The following is a 21,794-nucleotide window of genomic DNA, read 5'->3' on the forward strand; positions in this document are numbered from 1 at the left end:
TCTTGCTCTAGAATGGGTCCTAATTTCCCATGATAGCTAGAAGCACTTTGTTTTTTACAAAGCTAATTATAAATATTCAGTTAAATGTTTAGGCCCACATTTCCAGAGTGTCCCTCGAACAGCACTAGGTTTACAGTAGGACACAAAGTAGTTGGGACAATCAGCCTGTAAGCCCGGTGCTGGGTATTAAGGTTTTCCTAAGTTTAAATTCAAGGGATTCATTCATTCATTCATTCATTCATTGAAAGAGAGCAGGGAGTGGGGGAGGGGCAAAGGGAGAGGGAGAATCCCAAGCAGGTTGCACGCCCAGGGTGGAGCCCCACATGGGGCTTGACCTCACAACCCTGAGATCATGACCTGAGCTGAAATCAAGAGTCAGACAACCGAGTCACTCAGGCGCCCCAAGGGCTTTATTTAAATGAATAAAACTTCTGTAATATATAGTGCGCACACATAGACACACACACACACACACGTACACACACACACACACACACACACACAGCTGTGGACTTTGAGGTCAATTAAATCATAGAATATACCTTCTGCAGGGCTGGGATCCTAGGAGGAAGAACGCAGCCAGGAGAACAGGACTGGAGAAGTCTGGTGGAAGAGTGGAGGAGAAAGAAAAACGTCAAAAACAGCATCTCATGGGTTCAAGTGCTACCTTCTTTTGCTAGCTGAACTAAAGGAAAAGTTCAAAACGTCTACTCTATGAAACAACTAAATCAAAAGTAGTAAATCAAATGTACTTAAAGTACATTTGTAAACAAATAACGAGAATCAGTAAGACTGGGTTGAATGTCTAGATCAGTTTGGAGAGAACTACTGTTTTCATATTTCAAATCTTCCAATCTGCAAAAATGGAATATCCTTCTATTCATTTAGGTCTTTAATTTATATAAAAAGATTTTGTGTATTTCAGTATAGAAATAACCATCTCTATACATCTCTCCTTAGATTTCCTAGTTCTTTGATGTTCTGAATGTTATTTTAAACGATGTCATTTCATAAATTCCCTTTTCTATTTGCTTTTGATTTACAAATATTAGTGACTTTTGAGTGAAGTTCTAAGCAGTTTGTTAAATTTACCTACTAATAGTTGGTAAATTCATTTGGATTTTCTATGTACATAGTTGTATCATCTGCCAACAAATGACTTTTCTTTCTTTCTTTTCAGTGCTTTACTGCCTTTCATTTCCTTTTCTTGACTTATTATATATGGCAAGAATCTCTAGTATAATGTTGAATAGAAGTAGTGGTTGTAGGGATCCTTGTATCATTCCCGTTCTCAAGGGCAAAACTTTCAGTATTTTACCACTAGATATGTCTGCTGTGGACTATATCTCTTATCAGTTTACAGAAGTTCTATTCACAGTTTACTAAGTTTTTATCATAAATGGCTGTTAAATTTCATCAAATCCTTTTTCCAATTTGCATCTGTTGAGATAATTACATTTTTATCCTTTTATAAAAATTAACGTGGCAAATTTACACTGATTGATTTCTCAAATGTTAAACCACATTTGGATACATGGAGAATTAACCTCGCTTGGTAGTGATATATTATCTTTTGTATATATTGAAAGTCACTTTCCTATATATTGTGATGTCCTTGTCAGGCTTTTGGTATCATGGTTATGTTGGACTTAGTTTGGAAGTATTCCCTTTTTTAATTTACTGGAAGCATATGTAAAAAATTGAGGTAATACCTTAAATGTTTGAGAAAACTCATTGGTAATGTTCTATATTTTCTTTGTGTAAGGGCTTTTCATGATTGATTCAATTTCCACTAAAAGAAGAAACTCTCCAGATTTTCCATTTATTTTGTCAGCTTAATTTTTTGAAGAATTTGTCCGTATTCAGATTTTCAAGTTGATATTGTGTTCATTATATCATCACATCTTTTCACTGTAGAGTCTCCAATGTTACTATATTTTTCATTCCTGATGTTACTTTTTTCACTTTTCTTACTGATGTCTTTCTAGGGGTATGTCCGTTTTCTTAAACTTTTCAGAGAACCAGCTTTTAGTTTTATTGTTTTTCTTTAGCTTCATTTTCTATTTCACTGATTTCTAATCTTTGTTTCCTTCTCATTCTTTGTTTTACTCTTCTTGATTCTAGAGATGAAGTGTAAACGATTTTAACCTTTCAACTTTCATAGTAAATATAGTTAAGGCTATAAATTTCCAAGCATCGCATTAGCAGCTGCTGCCCACAATTTTTGATATATAGCACATCTTCATTTTCATTCAGCTTGCAATATTTTCTAATGCCTGTTATTTCTTCTTTGATCCACGGGTTATTTGGAAGTGTGTTCTGTTTAATTTGCATTTGAGGATTTTCTAGTGATCTTTTGTTACTGATTTCTAGCATAATTTCCCTGAAGTCAGAGCATATTTTGAATTATTTCGATCCTTTGAAATGTTTTGAGGCTTTCTTTATGGTCTGCTTTTTGTCAGTTTTAGTAAATTTTAAATACGGGCTTAAGTGAAATATGAATTCTGTCGTTGTTGACAGTATCCTCTACATATCAATTAGGTCCATTTTGTTTACCGTGTCCTCCAGATCTATATTTTTTTGTCCGTTTGTTCAGAAGTGTGTTAAAGTAGCCCTTAGGATTGTGGATTGTCAGTTTCTCTTTTTCGTTGTCTGTTTTTGCCTTATACATTTGAAACAATGTTATTGTGATTATGAAATCTCCCTTGTAAACTGACTTAACCATTTCAGAATATCCCTCTTCATCTCCAGTAATGCTTCTTGACTTCAGTCTGTTTCATCTGACATTAGTCTAGCTGGCCCAGTCTTTTCATTATATCACAATGCATGTTTTAGCTTTTGCCATCCTTGTACTTTCGGTGCGCTTGTACTTAAGATGTGCCTCTTGCAATTTGGACGTACATGGGTTTTATTTTCTTCCTAGTCTGACATTAGCATATTACTGGAAGTATCCAATCCATTTTCATTTAATGTAATTCATGATTTAGATGATTTGATATCTACCATCCTACTACTTGTTTTCTGTTTGACCCACTCTTTCATTTATCTTTTTTTCTTCTGTCTTGTCTTCTTTTGGATTACTCAAATATTTCATTTTCTTCTCCTTTTAATGTACTTTTTGATATTGCAACACATATCTGGGTTAGATTTAATACTAATTATTGTATTTACCACTTCCTTGATAATACTAGTACTTTATACTTCCATGTTTTTCACCTCTTCCAATATTGTTATCATGTCTTCTAACTCTACATAAATTTTATTTTTTTAAAAGATTTTATTTATTTGAAAGAGAAAGAGAGTGTTCATGCGAGCAAAGGAATTGGGGGCGGGGGGGGGGCGAGGCAAAGGGTGAGGGAAAAGCAGACTCCCTGCTAAGCAAAGCAGGGACCCCTGGATCCCGACCTGAGCCAAAGGCAGCCGCTTAACCGACGGAGCCACCCAGGTGCCCCTCTACATACGTTTTAAACTTCACGTTACTAGTATTGTTTTGTAACAGTCAATATTCGTTTATATTTACTTTTTTGTAAAAGTTTTCATCCTTTGCTACATTTCTGTATTTCTATTTGGGATATCTTCCCTTCTGCCAAAAAACCTCTCTACAGAATTTCAATTAATGCAGCCCTCCTAATAATGAATTCTTTTTTGTTTGTAAAAACATCTACAGTTCAGAGGATATTTTTACTCTACATAGAACTTTGGGTTGACTTCCCCCCCCCCAGCACTCTAAAGAGGTCTTTAATGATGTCTCTGATGAGGTACAAATGCTTCCTTGCCTACATTGATAACGGTGGCATAATGAAAATACTAAAATTGCTTACTGCAGTGATTTTAGGATTTGCAGCACCTAGAAACATCTTCTTCACTTTAAATTCAAGGCCATAGAATTATGATCAGAGCTTGAAATCTTTATAGATCATCTAGCCCAACTTCCTCCCTAATACTAATCCTTGCAGGAAGGTAGTTTTTGCCTTAAACACTTTTCCAGTTTTTGAGGAATTCACCAAATCACAAGATCATGCATTCCATTTACAAAGTTTTACTCATAAATGGCTTCCTTAGAGAGTACTGAACAAAATCTGCCTCTGTTTCACTCTCAGTCATGGGACCTCATTCTGCCACAAGGAGCAAGAAGATATTTAACTTCAATCCTTTGTTTTCACTCATAATATATGAAGAGAGAACTCTTATGTGCCCGGCTTCCAGGTTCAGCATCACATTCTCTACTCTGCCAACTCCATCCTCAACCTTCACCAACTCCACATGCACAATGGGTCACTAATCCCTGTCAATTATGTTCCTAAAAATAAATTGGAATTAGGTCAGTGGCTTAATTTAGGGCCTATTTCTCACCTGGAATGCTGACTCTTTTCCTGATTGCCAAGCTGGGAGATCTCATGCAAACCATACTCTCTATATGCTTAAATTCCTCAAAAAGCTCTCCATTATAGCACGGCTTTTCAAACTCTTCTTTAGCAATTGAGGGTGGAGGGGTAGAATTATTTGTTTATTCCATCATCTGCTCTGTTATCCTCTCATTGTGAGTAAAGTTTAAACTACAAAACTCACTGCAACCCAGAAAAACTTCAGCAATTTTAGATGCAATGGTTTTAATGAAATGAATAAACTTTAATGTACATGTACACTAAAAATGACTTTGGAATTGGAATATAACCCTAAACTTCAGTTTCCTAGCAACCAGTAAGAAAAACTATAGCCTGAAAATATATTTATGACCGACTCTGGTTTAAAAAATGAAGAGAAAATAATTTAGAAATGACAGGGTTGGGGTGCCTGGGTGGCACAGCGGTTAAGCGTCTGCCTTCGGCTCAGGGCGTGATCCCGGTGTTCTGCGATCGAGCCTCACATCAGGCTCCTCCGCTGTGAGCCTGCTTCTTCCTCTCCCACTCCCCCTGCTTGTGTTCCCTCTCTCGCTGGCGGTGTCTATCTCTGTCAAATAAATAAATAAAATCTTAAAAAAAAATGACAGGGTTCATAATAAAAACATCTGGGTTCAAGTCTTGGCACCCCTTATTAGCTGTATAACATATAATAAGTTATTTAATCTCTTTGAAGTCTATCTGCTCATCTGAAAAAGGCAGTTAAGAATACTTGCCTTGGTAAATTTATCACAGGAATACTTTATAGTAGTTAAAGAAAAGGAAAAATATGTTCGCAGCTATAAACATTTACATGGATTAATCTTAAAAAGATGATGAATGTAACAAGCAAGCCACAAAAGAATTAAGGATAGCACTTGTAAAAGGTTAAGAGACAGTCAAAATTAAATAATACATAGACAGCAAATTTTTTTAAGAGACAGGAAATGATAAACATAGAATTCAAGACAGAGGGGCTCTTGGGTGGCTCAGTCGGTTAAGCATCTGACTTTGGCTCAGGTCATGATCTCAGGGTCCTGGGATCAAGGCCACCCTGGGCTCCCTGCTCAGTGGGGAGCCTGCTTCTCCCTCTCCCTCTGCCCCTCCCCCTGCTCGTGTTCTAATAAAATCTCTTTTTTAAAAATCTTAAAAAAAAAAGAATTCAAGACAGAGATTACAACAGGGTTGGTATCTGTGTTGGAGAAGGGGGAGAGGTGTGATCAGGGAGGCATGCTCTGGTGGTCCCCTAACATTCTATGGAGGGGTTTGGGGGTTAATGGGAGTTCATTTTACAGTTCTTCTTTAAATGATATACATATATTTACATATTTCTGCACATATGATCCAATTTAAAACAAAAATCATTTAAAACTCCCAGTGAATCGGAGTTAAATTTATCATATCTGCACTTGTAGATGGAGAATTCATAGGTTCACTACTTTCTCCTGTGCTGAATCACAGCACAGTCTGATTTCACTGGCGACTGACTATATGAACTCTCACAACTTTGAAGAAGATAGCTGGATGCAGAAAAAATTTTAATTCATTGGAAGTAGATCTCAGAAAGAAATTTCTGGTGTAAAACGAAATGAGATACAGATAATTAATTTAGCGGACAGAAGCTATAATACTCTGGGCTGTGTGCCAGCAATTGTGAGTAAAATCTTCCCATACTTGATCTATGTTCTGAGTTTTACTCCAGGGCCACATTCACCTACCCATCAGCACTCTCTAGACAATGAAAAAGCTCACTGGTCTATTCACATTTGCAACTCAGAAACATGGATAAATAGTCTCTTTCCCTCGGCTTTCTGAAAAAGTATGCTAATTTTATGTTTACAGGGTAATTAAACTGGTTGTAAAGATAAAAAACAACATAACATGTAATATGGCTTAGTTATTACAGGAAGTATTAATATCTAAAAATTACTCGCAAGTATTAGGGCTGAGACAAAAAAGGGATATTAAAATAATTTAAAACTTCCTATAAATTTCGTAAATATATCCATGTTTAAACATTTTTGATAAGTATGTTTAGCCATTCATTTGCAAACTTTTCCTAATGAATTTAATGAACAAATATTTAATAGTTGCTCATTATCAAAAGTTCATGAATTTGTCCCTTCCCTCCTCTCTGGTTGCAGTGGGGGATTCAGTCAGATGACCAGGGCCTAGGATCAAATGGTGGGGTCAGGACTGACATCAGCTGGCCTGGCCCTTGTTGTGGTTGAGGTTAGGGTTTCAACAGGCATATGAGGGAGTAGTACGGTCAGGACAGTGTGGTGGTGGCTGACTTACTTGACATATTTGGAGCTAGGTGGGCCACTGCAGCTGCTGGCATTGTCAGGGGGTTGAAACGTAAAAGGTAAGCAAATAATATATTTAGGATTATGGGAGCCAGATCTCTTACTACGAGAGACAGGAGTTACAACTATGTAACAGGAAATACTGGATTAAACCCTTAAGCACTGAATTAGAATTGAAGGTACCAGTGTGAACTCAAGGTTTCCTATATATAGCTGTATGTCTCTGTGTGTGTACATACATATATTTCTTCTTTTTCTAAAAATTTTATTTGAGAGAGCATGAGAGAGCACAAGCAAGGGGGAGGGGCAGAGGGAGAAGCAGACTCCCCACCGAGCAGGGAGCCTAACATGGAGCTTGATCCCAGAACCTGGGATCATGACCTGAGCCAAAGGCAGACACCTAACCTTCTGAGCCACCCAGGCTCCCCCAGACATGTATTTCTTTGATCTGTTCACCAACAAGGCTTTATTCAATGACTTGCTCAAGTCAACCAATGACTTTCTAGTAGCAATGAGCACTTCTCAGGTGTTGGTTTCCATATACTATTTTCTGTTTAAAGGAACCAAGGTTCCTTGGGAAAAGTACAAGATAAGCTTGTGATACCTTAATGTGCCAAAAAAATAAGAGCTCAAAAAAATCAAAAGGACACAGAAGCAAACTTGAATAGACTCCCCATAGACCAAATATGGGAAAAAGCTCAGTATCAAAATGCACAACAGTCCTATATTGGAACTTACTGAATAAAGTAGGAATCCATGAGTCCACGCTGATACAAATGAATAGACAATGAATGGAGAAGGGATTGGTCTTCCTCACAGAATATCAATCAAAGCATTAGCAATGATGAACTCACCATGTGGCAACCAGAATAGTGATAATTGATTCAGGTAACAGGTGTTAACAGATTCAAACTGGTGACAATTTGATGAGAAACAGGACATTTACATAGTCTCAAAGACTGTCCTCACCAAGTTCTTTTTACGAATTTTAAAATAGAGAAAGCTGATACATGTACTATCCTAACCAAGTGATCAAAATTAACATCACCAAGAATGGGACAATTTGACATTGTGTACCTCCAGGTACGATATAGTGAGAAGAATACAACATCATTTCTGACAAAAATGTGTATCTTGAATCTAATCATGAGGAACCCTAATCATTAGATAAACCCTAACTGAGGGACATGCTACAAAGTGCCTGGCCTATACTCTTCAAAACATCAAGGTCATGAAAGAAAAGACTGAAAAACTAATCCAGATCAGATGAGACAAGAGACAGGACAAGTAAATGCACCATCTGATCTTGCACAGGGAGGGATGCTGGAACAGAGAAGAACAGTATTGGGATAATCAGTAAGTCTGAATGCTGTCTGTGGATTAGCTGTTCTACATCGATGTTACCCTCCTGATTTTGATCGTCCTACTGTGGCTATGTAGGAGTCGTTCTTGTTTTAAGGAAACATCATCAAAGTATTTTGGGGTAATGGGGAATCATGTCTGCAACTTACTTTCCAACGGTTCAGAATTGGTTCAACATTGGATAAGACTACACTGAATCGTTAAATAAATGGAAGGTAAAGGAACATCTTTACAACATTGAGGCTTCCCATCCATGCACATCATAGAGCATTCCATTTTTTCCAAGATCTCCTTAAATGTTTCTTGATATTGTCTAAAATTGTCTCCACGAAGATCCTGTACATATTTTGTTATTCTCAGGTACTTCAAATTTATATTGAGATCTTTCTAAAAACTTTTAGTTCTTATTAGTTGATGATATATAGGAAGACAACTGACTTTTGCACATCGTGAATGCAGCAACTTTGCTAAGCTCCAGATATTACTGAATTGTCTATGTATATAATCATATCAGCACATCAAAACAATTTCCTGCCTCTAGGAAGGAAAGCCCCAGAGAATTACAATGACGATAACTTGCCATAAAAACATACGTGGTTGCCACTTCAAGAGATTTTTATAGTTGTACGAACACTGTAAGTAATACAAGGTTAGCTGGGAATAGTGTAGCTGTAGTACCATCTTTAAATTAAATCACCCAAGGAAGGGAGGTATGACTTCGCTGGCTTCTGAAATCTCTGAACAAGTCCTTCACAGGGAACATCTCTTCTTCATCTCTATATCAAAAGAAATACATTGCCTGAAGTGCACTACAAGTAATTTTAAATATTCATAGATGCTAATTAAGTTCTCAGCATGTAAAACAAGCCTATCAAAGAAAGTCATGATCAACACTTCACAAATGACTTCTTTCAAACTTGAACAAGATGCTTTCTACAACCTTTCTGGTGGTCTGGTAGCTCTAAAAGGGCTCCCCACTACTGCCCTTTCCCTTGACCCACATTCTTTCCATGTGTCATAAAACAACTTCCTGTGAAGGACTGTCACCATGTTACTAAGTAGAACAGGGCACAGTGTGCACGCTGTGTACTCTAGAAACAGCAGCATTTGCTCAGGAGGTATGTGCTCCATGTCCCAGGAAACAAGAAGGCACCTATAGACTGATGGGTTAAGGTGGATGAGATGCCAGAGAACCCTAGAGACAGAAAGGACCAAGCAGAATTCCCACTTGTGAGGTTAAACAGTGAGGCCAGTTGATTATATGATAGATTCTTTGACTCGGTTGTCTTAATACATTAAAAAAACACTGACGTTTAAAAGTACATTTTCAAAGTTTCAGTATGGAATGATGAGAAAGTTCTAGAGATGGAATAGTGGTCATGGCTGCAGAACAATGAATGTACTTAATGCTACTGTATACTTAAAAATGGTTAAAATGGTAAATTTTGTAATATATATTTTGCCACAATAAAAAAAATTTAAAGGTGCATTTTCTATTGTTAAATATTACCTGATATTACTTAGTAATAACACAGTCATTAAGAGTACTAACCATCAAGAATCTGACAGCCCTGTGTTTGAGACTTGACTCCAACTGTTACACCTGTGGAACCAAAGCACATCATAACTAAGCCTTGGTTTCCCTATCTGTAACACAGTAGTAGTAAAATACTTACCTACGTATTATAGTCTGCTGTGAACTTGAAATCACTTACGTAGGAATTTAGCAGAGTTCATGGTACAAAGAGAGGGCTCAATAAATGTTGGCTCTTATTTTCTTTTTAGGTTTTCATAGCAATACAATTCTTTTATATTTTGTACAATAAGGACTAAAAACAAGACTCTAGCACAAAGGAGTTACTCATTTCTCCCTAGTCCACAATGTTATATAGAGCTATACAGCAACTTCCCACAAAATGCATTCCATGTTATAGTCAAGGGCTGTATGAGGCCAAGCGTTGACCACTAAGCCAATGGTTACTAAATCTCAAAATCTCACCCCTAAGAGGCAACAATTTCAGGGAAGCCACGAGAACTTGAAATAATTTAACTATACATACATATATATACATATATATACATATACATATATATATACACACACACATATATATTTATATATATATGTATTTTTTATCAAGGATAACATGTTCATATAAAAGCATTTCATACAAAGAGAATTCACACACTGAAAAAGAGGTTATTTTAATTTTTTTGTCCCTTTTATATCCTATTTTAGGCAAAATGATGAAACCCAGAAAATTTACAGAACTGCACTAGTTCTAAAAACTGAGAATTTTATAAATGAAATCTATCCATCTGATCATCTACACCTTTTCTCAAATTCCAAACAATGAGACTTATCAAACTATACTCTTAGAATCAACTTAAATAAATCTCTGCATGATTTGGATGGAACATACACTGTCAATGGTTAAAAATTCAGGCAGAAAAAGTACATAAAATTACTTAAAACTGAAAACATTTCATACCAAAGGAATGGTTAAAAAAAACCAAACAAACAAAACCCAGACAACATGAAGAGGAAATGCATTGAGTTTTAAAACATTTTTGGACCATTATATAAAATACTAAAATGTTCAAAACTGTTGAAAAGCAAAAGTTTATGTAGAACAAAGCCAAGAGGTGAAAAAATATTAAATGTGTTAAAACCATCTAAAGCCAAATAAGGCATAACTGAACTATGTAATTTAGAAATAAGTTTAAGTGCGCCTTCTTTGTACAGTTCAACTGACTACCACATGGAAAATCTGGCCATTAATCCAAATGAAATTAAAAAGAGATCTGCAGACCTTTCGGCCATTATGTAAATATTAAAAGGTGAATTGCCAATTGAAAAATAAAAGGTTTCATACATACCATATAAGTGGTCAAAGACACACTATAAAATCGTGTGAACAAGGCAATCATACCAGACCAAAGATCTTTCAGGCACTTGCATTTGGAAATAGTTCTTTTATAAATAAACAACGTAGTTTCACTTCAAAAAATAAAGCGGATTTTCCCCAATTGCACCTATTAGTTGAGAACTATATCATATATTAGGGATGTATTTAAACAGGCCTTTTTATGGGAAAAATTGACTAAACTTTAAAAAACATGAGTCCACCTATTTATTCACAACTTTAAAAATACAGAGAATTCCAGTGAGGCACAGATGGGGCCCTATCAAAACAGTCTACCATTCAATATGACCAACACAGTGTAACATGATACAACGACAAAACGCAAAACACATGATGTGGCAATAACATACAAAAGGGGCCCTTGTCAGAAGTTTCTTTCACGAAACAAACACAATACCACAAAACAAAACAACAACAAAGCAAAGCTGAATTCTGACAACCCTACACAAACTGCGGGATTTCATCTTCAAGGTCTTCAAACTGTTGCATTCGTTTTAGCCTCGGTCTCTGACATGCGGGAGGCACATCAGGAACGTCCCGCTCCTCAGAGCTCTCTCTCGGCTTGCCGGTGGGCTGCGTGGAGGCAGCGGGCGCCTTGTCCGAGGTGGGAACTGCTTTTAGCACATGTCCCTGGGGACTGGGGGCTGTGCCGGGAGACAGTGCTGGGGAGGGTGGGGCAGGCTTCTCCTCATCCCCTCGCAGGCAGCCAGTCGGAGCCCGTGGTTTGTAAAACGTTGTCCAGTGCTGGGGCTGCAGCGTTCTGGGTGCTCTGACAGGAGCGGGAGGGCAGGAGTCAGAGGACCGTCTCTCTGACCTGAATGGTTCTGTGTATGGCTTACTGGGCTGGGGGGCACTGCCCGGCTGGTCCCCACCGATCCTGATGCTCGTGGTTCCTCCTCTGTCTTGGAGTGCGTTAGGCACAGTCACTGCAGTCTTTGCACTGAGGCCATTTTGTTCATACTGTTTCTCACGAGTTTTGTGTAGAGTTTGCTGGTCAAAGCCATCCAATTTGGAACAGACAATAGTAGGAGTATCTTTCCTACTAACTCCTTCAAAGGTAGGATTCTTGCAAAACTTGTCTGAATTTACATTTCCCATATTTCTGACATTTCTCTCATTGGGAGGGCTTGCAAGAAGAAGTAGTCTATCTACAGGCAAACTTACAGGTCTAACCTTGGTCCTTGGAGCATGCCTTTCAATACTGTTTGTTTCTCTATCTGATTTCAGAGTAAGTGGCTTGGAAGTTTTACAGATATCTTCCACCTTTTGTGATGTTGATTCGAGTTCTTGATCTACAAGCAAACCCACTTTGTTGTCTAAAAAAGGAAAAGATTAAAAATCAAACTTCATGGCATGTGGTTAACAAGAATCATATATTTTTCCAAGTTATTCTCAGTTAACTATGGAGACAAGTGAAATATTCATAAAATATTAAAGGTGTACTTGAAATAAAAATGTTAAAATTTCATATTTATTTAAGTCAATATAATAAGCTACAAAATCTACTGCAGGTTAGTAAAAAAAAAATTTGTTGAAGTAACTTTTTTTTTTAATATGCTCCATGTAAACAATTATTTGTGAGGGGAAAGGAGTGTCTCAATTTCAGTAGGTAATTCAGTAAATGAACCTCAGAAAAGCTACACCAATTTACACACCAACCAAATGCAGGTATGCCCCGAACCCAAAGGTTTTTGCCAACTCATGTAATCTGCTATTTTCAGTTACATTCAACCACAGTGAGAATATATTCCATTAAATGCCTCAGATGCCTTCTTATCTGATCAACTCGTAAATGCGCTATAACATTCATCCTGTCCAAGTCAGGTTGAAGAGTTCAGTTTTAAGTAACAAACACCATTCTCCCCATTGGTTGTTTCCTTCCAGGCTTACTTTCTTCTCTTTCCTATCAAGTCTGGATCCATGGTCCATGCTTTCTCAAACTAGAACCCTCAACTCCTTCCAACCTGGTCCCTTTATGCAGCTTCTCCCCTAAAAAATTCCAATTCCTGGAAAATTCCAGCTCTCTGCTCATGCTGCCCTTTCCTGCTGAAAAACATTAAACAAGTCTGTGCCTTGGCACCATTCTGGCTTTGAACTTCAGCTGCCCTCCTCCCTGTGGCCAGGTCCTTTTCCCACATCTCTGAGGCAGAGATGTACAGACAGGAGGCCATCAGAATCAGCTGTCAGTCTTCATGTCATCTGATCTTCTTCCTTACCTGACACTGCCGACCTGTCTCCCTTGGGCTTCCAGGGCACTGCGCCCTTGGTTTGCCTTCCCAGGTCCTTCCCAGACTCTGTGGACCACTCTAAAGGAACTGACCGCTGGTGGTCGGGCCACAGTCACCAACCAAAGCACATTTTTTTTTTTTTTTAGCATTTTTAAAAAAGGTTTTATTTATTTACTATTTGAGAGAGAGATAGAGATTGAGAGAATGAGTGGGAGGAAGGGCAGAGGGAGAAGCAGACTCCCTGTAGAGCAGGGAGCATGACGTGGGACTCGATCCCAGGACGCTGGGATCATGAATGAGTCGAAGTACATTCTTAAAGTTCTGAAGGACAAACTTAGAGCGCAGTGGGTCAGAGTACAGACTCCGAGCCCAGCTGTCAGGATGAGCTCAGTTCTACCTCTTTGGCGCGGGGCAATGTCACCGGCCCTAAGTCTGCAACTGTCAGAAAAGATCATGATTGTATCTGTGATGATGTGTGGCCGACATGATCTCTTCATGAACAGTTCTCAGAATGATCTGGTCTGTAACAGGCCCTCAAAAAATGACATTTATTATAATTACTCTTCCTAATTGGGAGCCCTCGATCATGAGGTAGTAAAATAAGCACAAATATAAGTTCAAATACTGACTGAACAATTTACCAGCAGCATCACCTCTGACGTTGTTTCACCGCTTTCAGAGAAGTCGGCTATGAGTCGAATGGGGCAGATACTACTGACTTTACAGCACAGAACTATTATGAAGATCAAATCAGATAAATGGAATCAAACAAGAAGCACAGTGCTTAGCAGAGAGCAGGCAGATGCGTAAATGAATGGTAGTTCCCTCACTTCTTAGATCCTGTCAGGCTGTGATCACTGACACAGGGTCATGCATCAAATTTAACATGTGTCTCTGCATTTTTAAACATTGGAATTTAGTTCTAATGATATATAGCATTATAGTAACAAATGGAAGCCTTTTCACCAGCACGACAGCTACTAATCACTACAACTAAAATTGTCATGCAGGGAATAAAATATACATACTTGTGCTTCATGTGTGAAAGGTGACAGGTAAAAGCATTTGAAAAAAATTTTAGGAGTCTAGTTGACTTGTGAGCAGTTAGGTTGATACAATGATTCATAGTAACAGACTGTATGAAAATTCATACTGCTCAACACATTTCTGCCTTGACTTCAATTGATGGCAAAAACAAATAAGAATTTTTTTTTGGAAAGAGAACAAAAATACCTATGAACTCCAAGATGTCTTTATAAGAAAGATTACTGTAAAGAATGACATTCACTTAAATGTAAGGTACAGTAAACAGCAACTGTTTAATGACCAGTAAAGATGCATTTACTAATGAAGCTTCTTTCTCTGATTTCTCTCAACTTCACTCACTTTAGCTGTTAGACAAGCTTTATCAGCACAGTCTGAAGTCCACAAACATGCATTTTACATGGCCACTCACCAATGAGACATGTATCACATTTTTCTAATGCATTTTGCTTTCGTTCTGATTCCTCAAATGATGAAGCTGGCTCAAAAATTTTGGTTTCACTATCCACAGTATGCATATCCTGTTGATAGAGGAGAATTTTTTAATCTGAAGAAGTAAAACACACCTCAATACAACTCAAAGATTTTTAACTTTAACCTTATTAATAACTAATGAACATTTCAAAATTCCAACACAATTCCATAAAGGTCAAAACTCACTTCCTTTGAAGAGAAAAACAGTGACTTCGTAGAATGTTCCGGGTCTCTTTCTTCTGGTGATAAGAGGGGCTTTGGAAGGCAGCCTTGATCAGCATGAGAAGCAACACCACCTGTACTACACACGACTACCTCTTGCGGCTGCAGGGATCCATCGAAGATCTTCTGTGAGTAAGTGATGAGGAACTCTACCAACCGTGCTTGGTTTGAGTATTCAGCGAGAGAGGAGATGGTGACAGGAGCAGTTGTGGGCCTTGGCCTAATGAGACTTGGTCCAAATATCACCCCCAAGTTTTTGGAGTTCATTTTGTTTTCCTCTGCGTGATCCACGACTCTGTGAAGTAGAACACATAGAGCTGTATGAGATCTGCCTATTAGATTTCCTTGCTGGTAGTTTATTATGGGTTGGGAAGGATGGAGGAAAAACGGGCTGCAGAAGTCTACAAAAAGGATATACTTATTTGACTGGATACTGACCACACACTGAATTGGGTTTCACAGTATTAGGATAAAATTTAAGTAAATAGAAGGAACTTCTGAAGTTTTACCAGAAAAGCAAAAACAATTCAAAAAAAAACAAAGAGCTGCTCCTATCCTAGTATATACTGCATCCTACCAGGTCCTTATGCTGGAAACATCATCGTCGATTTCTCTCTCATTGCTACAGCTGGTCTTCAAGCCAAGCTGAATCTGCCTCCTAAAGATCTTTCTGCTCGATTGCCACTCCCAATGCTCTGGCTTTATTTCAAGTTCTCCACACCTTTTATTTCTATGACTCCAAGAAGTTCTGAATTGTAGTAAAGGACCCCCCTCCAACCCATTCTCCATACTGCTGCCAGAAAGATCTAACAAACAAATCTAAACATGTTAAATTCCTGGCTCAAAATTCTTTAGTGGGTACAGAAGGAAGACAGTCAACTCACCTGGCAGGTATGTATGACTTTATCAGGACTCTGCCTAGCTCACTTCAAGCTACTGCTTGCTATGTCCCAGCCTAACCAAATTAACTATGCTTCCCAAAAGCAAAATTATCTCGTGTCCCTGTGTCTGTTACTCTCTACCTGGAATGCTCTTTTGCACATTCTTTGTCACCAAAACACCACACAGCTCAAGTCTGGCTCAGGGCTAACTTCTCTGACTCACGACTCCCCCCCGCTCCCCTCTCATCCTCTGCACATTGTGCCGGCTCCGTTAGAACAGGAACGGTGTTGCACTGCACTTGTCTGCAGGTCTGCCCTCAAGCTGACAAGCGCAACAGGTGACAGAAACCTTGCATTTGCATCCTTATTTCCCCAGCCAGAGCACAGCACATAGGAGGCATCTGAGCAGAAGATGTGAGCTGCAAGAATATATATTCAATGTCTCCCTTTCCCTAACACATATGAGAAATATAACATTCATTTTAAAATATCACAGCAATATGAATGTACTTAATACTACAGAACTGTACACTTAAAAGTAGTTAAGATGGGGGTACATAGGTGGTGCAGTTGGTTAAGCGTCCAACTCTTGGTTTTTTTTTTTTTTTTTTTTAAAGATTGTATTTATTTATTTGACAGAGAGACACAGCCAGCCCTGGGATCATGCCCTGAGCCGAAGGCAGGCGCTTAATGACTGAGCCACCCAGGCGCCCCCCAACTCTTGGTTTTGGCTCAGGTCGTGATCTCAGAGTTGTGGGACCGAACCCCACATCAGACTCCACGCTCAGCACGGAGTCTGCTTGGAAATCTCTGTCCTCTCTCTCTGCCTCTCCCCCCTCATGTACTCCTTAAATAAATCTTTAAAAAATAATAAAAGTGGTTAAGATGGTAAATTTATGTGTATTTCACAATTAAAAAAACCCAAAAAAGCAAAACAAAAAACTGATCAATTATCCACCCACTAATGAATGCTCGCCTTATACAAAATTCTTCTTACCGCTTAAGATGAACTATGAGGTAATGAAGACTGTTAAAATTTGATACTGGCAGTTGTCGTAGAAGGTCTTTGCTTTTTATAAGAATTCGGTTTATTTCTATACATGTACTCGGCCATTTTTTGTCCTCAGAGTTATCCTTTTTTGACTCCTGTTCTTCATTGACATGTTGGATCTCTTTTGCAAGGTCTATAAATTCCTTGTACAATCGGAATAAAACAAACGGTTCTGGGAGCTAAAGAAACAAAGTCACATTAGGAGTATCATTCTGTCCATTTTTTTTCCTGTTAATAATTTCCTGAGTAGCTATTGATGGATTTAGCATGTCCCGATTAACAAGACTTAAGGTCAATCCACATTTAGAAATATACGTTTGTTACTGATGTTATCTATAAATATCTGACATTGCCAAAAATTGTATCTATATTAAAAATGAGTTAATTGGGGGTGCCTGGGTGGCACAGCGGTTAAGCGTCTGCCTTCGGCTCAGGGCGTAATCCCAGCGTTATGGGATCGAGCCCCATGTCAGGCTCCTCCGCTATGAGCCGGCTTCTTCCTCTCCCACTCCCCCTGCTTGTGTTCCCTCTCTCGCTGGCTGTCTCTATCTCTGTCGAATAAATAAATAAAATCTTTAAAAAAAATAAATAAAAACGAGTTAATTGATAATCAGTAAAACTTTCTATACCAAAAGCTGGATGATGGGATTTTAAAACTCTGCTATATATCCTATACAAATTACATTCATGACCGCCCCAAGGTTAGCGTGATCTTCAACTGTTTTATTAACACAAGCCCAGTCATATTAATTAGAAAAAGCTTATATTCTGAATTTTAATGGTATGAGGTAGACATAGAACAAAATACTATTGGGTCCTTTTGTTTTACTTTGGACACAATGAAGATTAGCATAAGACAATATGGTTTACAAGAAAGACACTGTCAACATTTTATTTATCTAATTTTTAAATACAACTTGAATTGCCATAAGTAGGTTAAAGAAAAAGTTCCTCTCTCAAACCACCAAGGGGCATGCCACCTTCATCTCTCTACTGGCATAAGCGATTTCAATATTTCCACTGCTCAGTGATGGAAATAGCCTATCTCTGGCTAGCTGGTGTCCTATACTATCTATGGCGAGGTAGGCATCCACTTCTCCAGTTTCCCCTGCTGGTCCCAGAGAGGGGAAGCCTTGAGATTAATTTCTACCTCTACTATTCTGGAATCCGAAGGAGCTCACTTAACCTTGAGGCTTCAGATTTCCCATATATGAGTAAAATGAAGGCTACTCTCTAATACTGTAAGAATTGAGCATGGCTCCCCGCACTAAAATGTTGGTTCCATAGTATTCTTGAGATGGAATAGTATTGGACCCCATTTATTTCCTCTCCCTGACTGGCTAGAAGAGATAGAATGATTCATTGTGAGATTAACAGTCATTCAGAGGTACTCTGTCTCCATTTCTCAGCTGAGAATTCTACAAAATGTGAAAATCCTGTAAAGAAATCAAGTTTCCTGGGCTAACATGGCAGATCAACACTTGTACCTAGTTTCTTTCCCTCCAGCAACCCCAATGAAACACCGTTAAGCCCACAAGATTAGGAGAACAGGAATGGAGATAAAAGCAACATTTCACCACTGAAGAGTAGATAAATAATGGCTTAGCAGTCCTGAGAAAGCTAAAATTCCGAAATGAGAACCAATACAATTTATAGGAGACCCAGACACTGTCAGCACTAGGTACTCTGATCCTGGAGGAGGATGGGCTATTTAAGAAGTATTAGATCTCCAGATCCTTGCCTCTACTCCATGCTTCTGAACAACCTCTTCCCCAGGAGTGTGGGGATTTCTTCTCTGAGCAGTTTAAAAGAGAGGGCCTCTGGATGGGCAATGTCAAGCACAAACAACAGGTGGGCAACTACCTAAAAATAGGGATTTAGTGACTGTATGCATGTTACGGCAGAGATCCTGGAGCCTTCTTACCCAATGTGGCTCACAGAGTTCTGGTATCACACCTACAGGTATGGTGTAACAGCCAAGCCTAAGAGCAGAGACCTAGAGATACAGACAACAGGTGTTTCCCAAATAGCCCTCCTAGATCACACTAAAGCTCAAAATCTTTAAAGCCTGCATGTATTCAAAAGTTTCCAAAGAGATTTTAATTCCCAATTCTTTCATTTTGAGCAGATAACCATGAAAGACTGAAGTCAAAATAAGTAGAAACAAAACCAATTGAAGGTCTAGAACTTAGTAGCCACATACGGCTACTGAGCCCTGGAAATGTGGCCATTCCAAATTGACATATGCTCTAAATGTAAAGTACACACCACATTTCAAAGACTCACTAACCCCCCCCGTCAAACAAAACAAAAACCAAAAATATTTCACTAAAAATTTAAAAATATTGATTAGATGTTCAGATGATATTTCAGTATGTTAAATATTAAAATTAACTTCACCTGTTTCTTTTTATGTGGCTCCTAGAAAATTTAATATTATATATAGGGCTGACATTACATTCCTATTGAAAAGCACTAGAGGCTAAGCAGAGAAAAGAATCCTTTTTAGAAAAAAAGCTATGAATATCTCAGATATTACATTCATTAAAAAGGATGCTATAAAAGGAACAAAGAACCAAGATCTTAGAAATTAAAATATGATCTCAGACATGCAATAGATTATAGTAGGTACAGAAGATAAAACTGAGGAAATCTCGGGGTGCCTGGATGGCTCAGTCAGGTAAGCATCTGCCTATTGGTTTCCGCTCAGGTCTTGATCTGGGGGTTGTGGGTTTGAGCCCCACGTTGGGTCCCATGCTGGGCCTGGAGCCTACTTAAAAAAAACAAAACAAAACCCAACAGAACCAACTGAGGAAATCTCTTAAAAAGTTGTTAAAAGTAAACAAAAACAAAAAAAGAAATGAATAATAGAGAAAAGATAAAGGAACTAGAGAACCAATACAAACTGTCCAGCATGCACATTTCCAGAAAGAAAATACAGGGAAAATTTTAAGAGGAAATGAGCAACAAAATAAAAGTCCTAAGAACAAAAGGCCGGAGAGGACAGAGCTTGTGGAGGACCTGAAATGACAGATGAGAATACACCCACATCAAGGCAGACACTAGGAAATTATAAACAATGGGGAGAAAAAGGAGATTCTACAAGCTTTCAGAGAGCAAACAATAGGCCTCATACAAAGAATTAGAAATGAGAAAGACTTCACACTTCAAAGAGAATGAAAAATGCTTTCAAAAAATGCCTTCAAAATTCTGAAGAAAAATAATTTCCAGTCTAGAATACTATAACCTTCCACACTATCCACTCCTCCAACCCATTCAAGAAAGTAGAATAGGCGTGCCTGGGTGGCTCAGTCATTAAGCATATGCCTTTGGCTCAGGTCATAATCCCAGGGTCCTGGGATCGAGCCCCGTATCGGGCTCCCTGCTCGGCGGGAAACCTCTTTCTCCCTCTCCCACTTCCCCTGCTTGTGTTTCCTCTCTCATTGTCTCTGTCAAATAAATAAATTAAAACTTTAAAAAAAAAAAAAAAGGAAAGAAAGTAGAATAAAGACATTTACAAATAAATAAATCTACTCTTACTCCACCTTGCTCAAGGATGGCATGACCAAAACAGGAGCATAAACCTCAAACACAGGAAGACATGAAGCAGAAGACAGGTGCTCCCTCAAAAGACAGGAGGGGACCGAGAAGGGAGATTCCAGGATGACAGCTATTCACAGTATTAAAAAGGGCCCAGAAGCAGAACAGAACTCCAGAGATGGACATGTTGAGGACCACCACTGCTCTGCTCTCTGTGACTGTCTCTTCACTTTTACCCAAGGACAGAATGCAGCTGGGCTTGACCCAGATCTTTTCTGTATTTGGCTCATCATGGCAATGTACTGATTGTTCCCACAATCCCTCCATGAGCTTCTGCCTGAAGCCACTAAGGCCAATCACTGCTTCACCCCACAGAAGTGTTTTTTGGTTTTTTGGATCTACTCCTGTAAGTCCCAGATGTAATAGTGAGTACGGAAAGAGAATACAGAGCAGCCCACCCCTGATCATATTCCTGCCGAATCTCCAATACTCAGCTTGTACAAAAGCCCTGCGTGATGCCCCAAATTTGTTGAACTACATGTTCCCAGGGTGCATTCATGATCTTGCCCACTGACCTCCCACTATAGCTATTTGAGAATATCAATGAAGGTAAAGCTGGACTAGGACTCAGACACTGCTGAACCTACTGAATCCTTTAACAGTGTGAAGAATGGCCTCTACCTTACACAGCTAGATTTATGTTTTCCTCTCAGTTACCTAAAACTTAATGATACATTGTTTAGAAACATACAACAGGTATTAAAACTATTAAGAAAAGAGACGGAAGTATTGACATGGTTAGAAAAGACCACTGGGGTGGAGTTGAGGGCTACAACTGGAGAAGGGCACACATGAGCCTTCAATAAGGTAATGTTCTATTTCCTAAAGCTAGGTAGTGGGAAATGAAATGTTTTTATTATTATTGGTCTTTAAACTGTACATGTATTTTATAGACTCTTTGATCTGTAACAATTATTAGAGACACATTGATACAGTCTACGTCAATGCACATATCTGTGTAGCAAATGTTATCACCAAAATATGAATCCTATTTTTGTTCTTTTCTATTTAATGGTATGTTTCAAGGGTAAAAACTTTACCTGTCGAAGGTATAATTTCAAGACGTCACAGATGTCATGTGAACTAAATTCTGAAATGTCTACCAAGTGCATTCCGTTTTCCAAGGCTTGACACAATTTTTCAGTTTTTATTTTGTTTCCACATACGCGATAAATTCCCTTGAGAAGAAAACGGAAAAATTTGGCAAAATTCTCCTTTAGTACAAATGGCTAAATGCAGGTATCTACATATATCTGATGTGTCTACTTCAATGTTTATTAATAATTTAGGAAAAAACTAGGGCCAAATGAGGTAACACTG

At 38.4% G+C, this 21,794-nt stretch overlaps 1 protein-coding gene across 6 annotated transcripts in view; it reads right to left on the bottom strand.

The window, feature by feature from the left end:
- Nucleotides 1-10,164: 10,164 nt before the first annotated feature.
- Nucleotides 10,165-21,794, bottom strand: part of ARHGAP29 (Rho GTPase activating protein 29) — a 76,747-nt gene continuing 65,117 nt past the window's right edge. For all 6 annotated transcript variants that reach the window (XM_034653934.1, XM_034653936.1, XM_034653933.1 and 3 more), the window contains 5 exons: nt 21,515-21,652; nt 16,821-17,053; nt 14,907-15,237; nt 14,659-14,767; nt 10,165-12,290 (listed from right to left, as the gene is read on the bottom strand). In XM_034653934.1, coding sequence (XP_034509825.1) covers nt 11,416-12,290; nt 14,659-14,767; nt 14,907-15,237; nt 16,821-17,053; nt 21,515-21,652 — 1,686 coding nt within the window. In that variant the 3' untranslated portion in view covers nt 10,165-11,415. The remainder of the gene's footprint in view (nt 12,291-14,658; nt 14,768-14,906; nt 15,238-16,820; nt 17,054-21,514; nt 21,653-21,794) is intronic.

The sequence above is a fragment of the Ailuropoda melanoleuca genome, chromosome 2, assembly GCF_002007445.2.
Source record: "Ailuropoda melanoleuca isolate Jingjing chromosome 2, ASM200744v2, whole genome shotgun sequence".
NCBI classification, from domain to species: domain Eukaryota; kingdom Metazoa; phylum Chordata; class Mammalia; order Carnivora; family Ursidae; genus Ailuropoda; species Ailuropoda melanoleuca.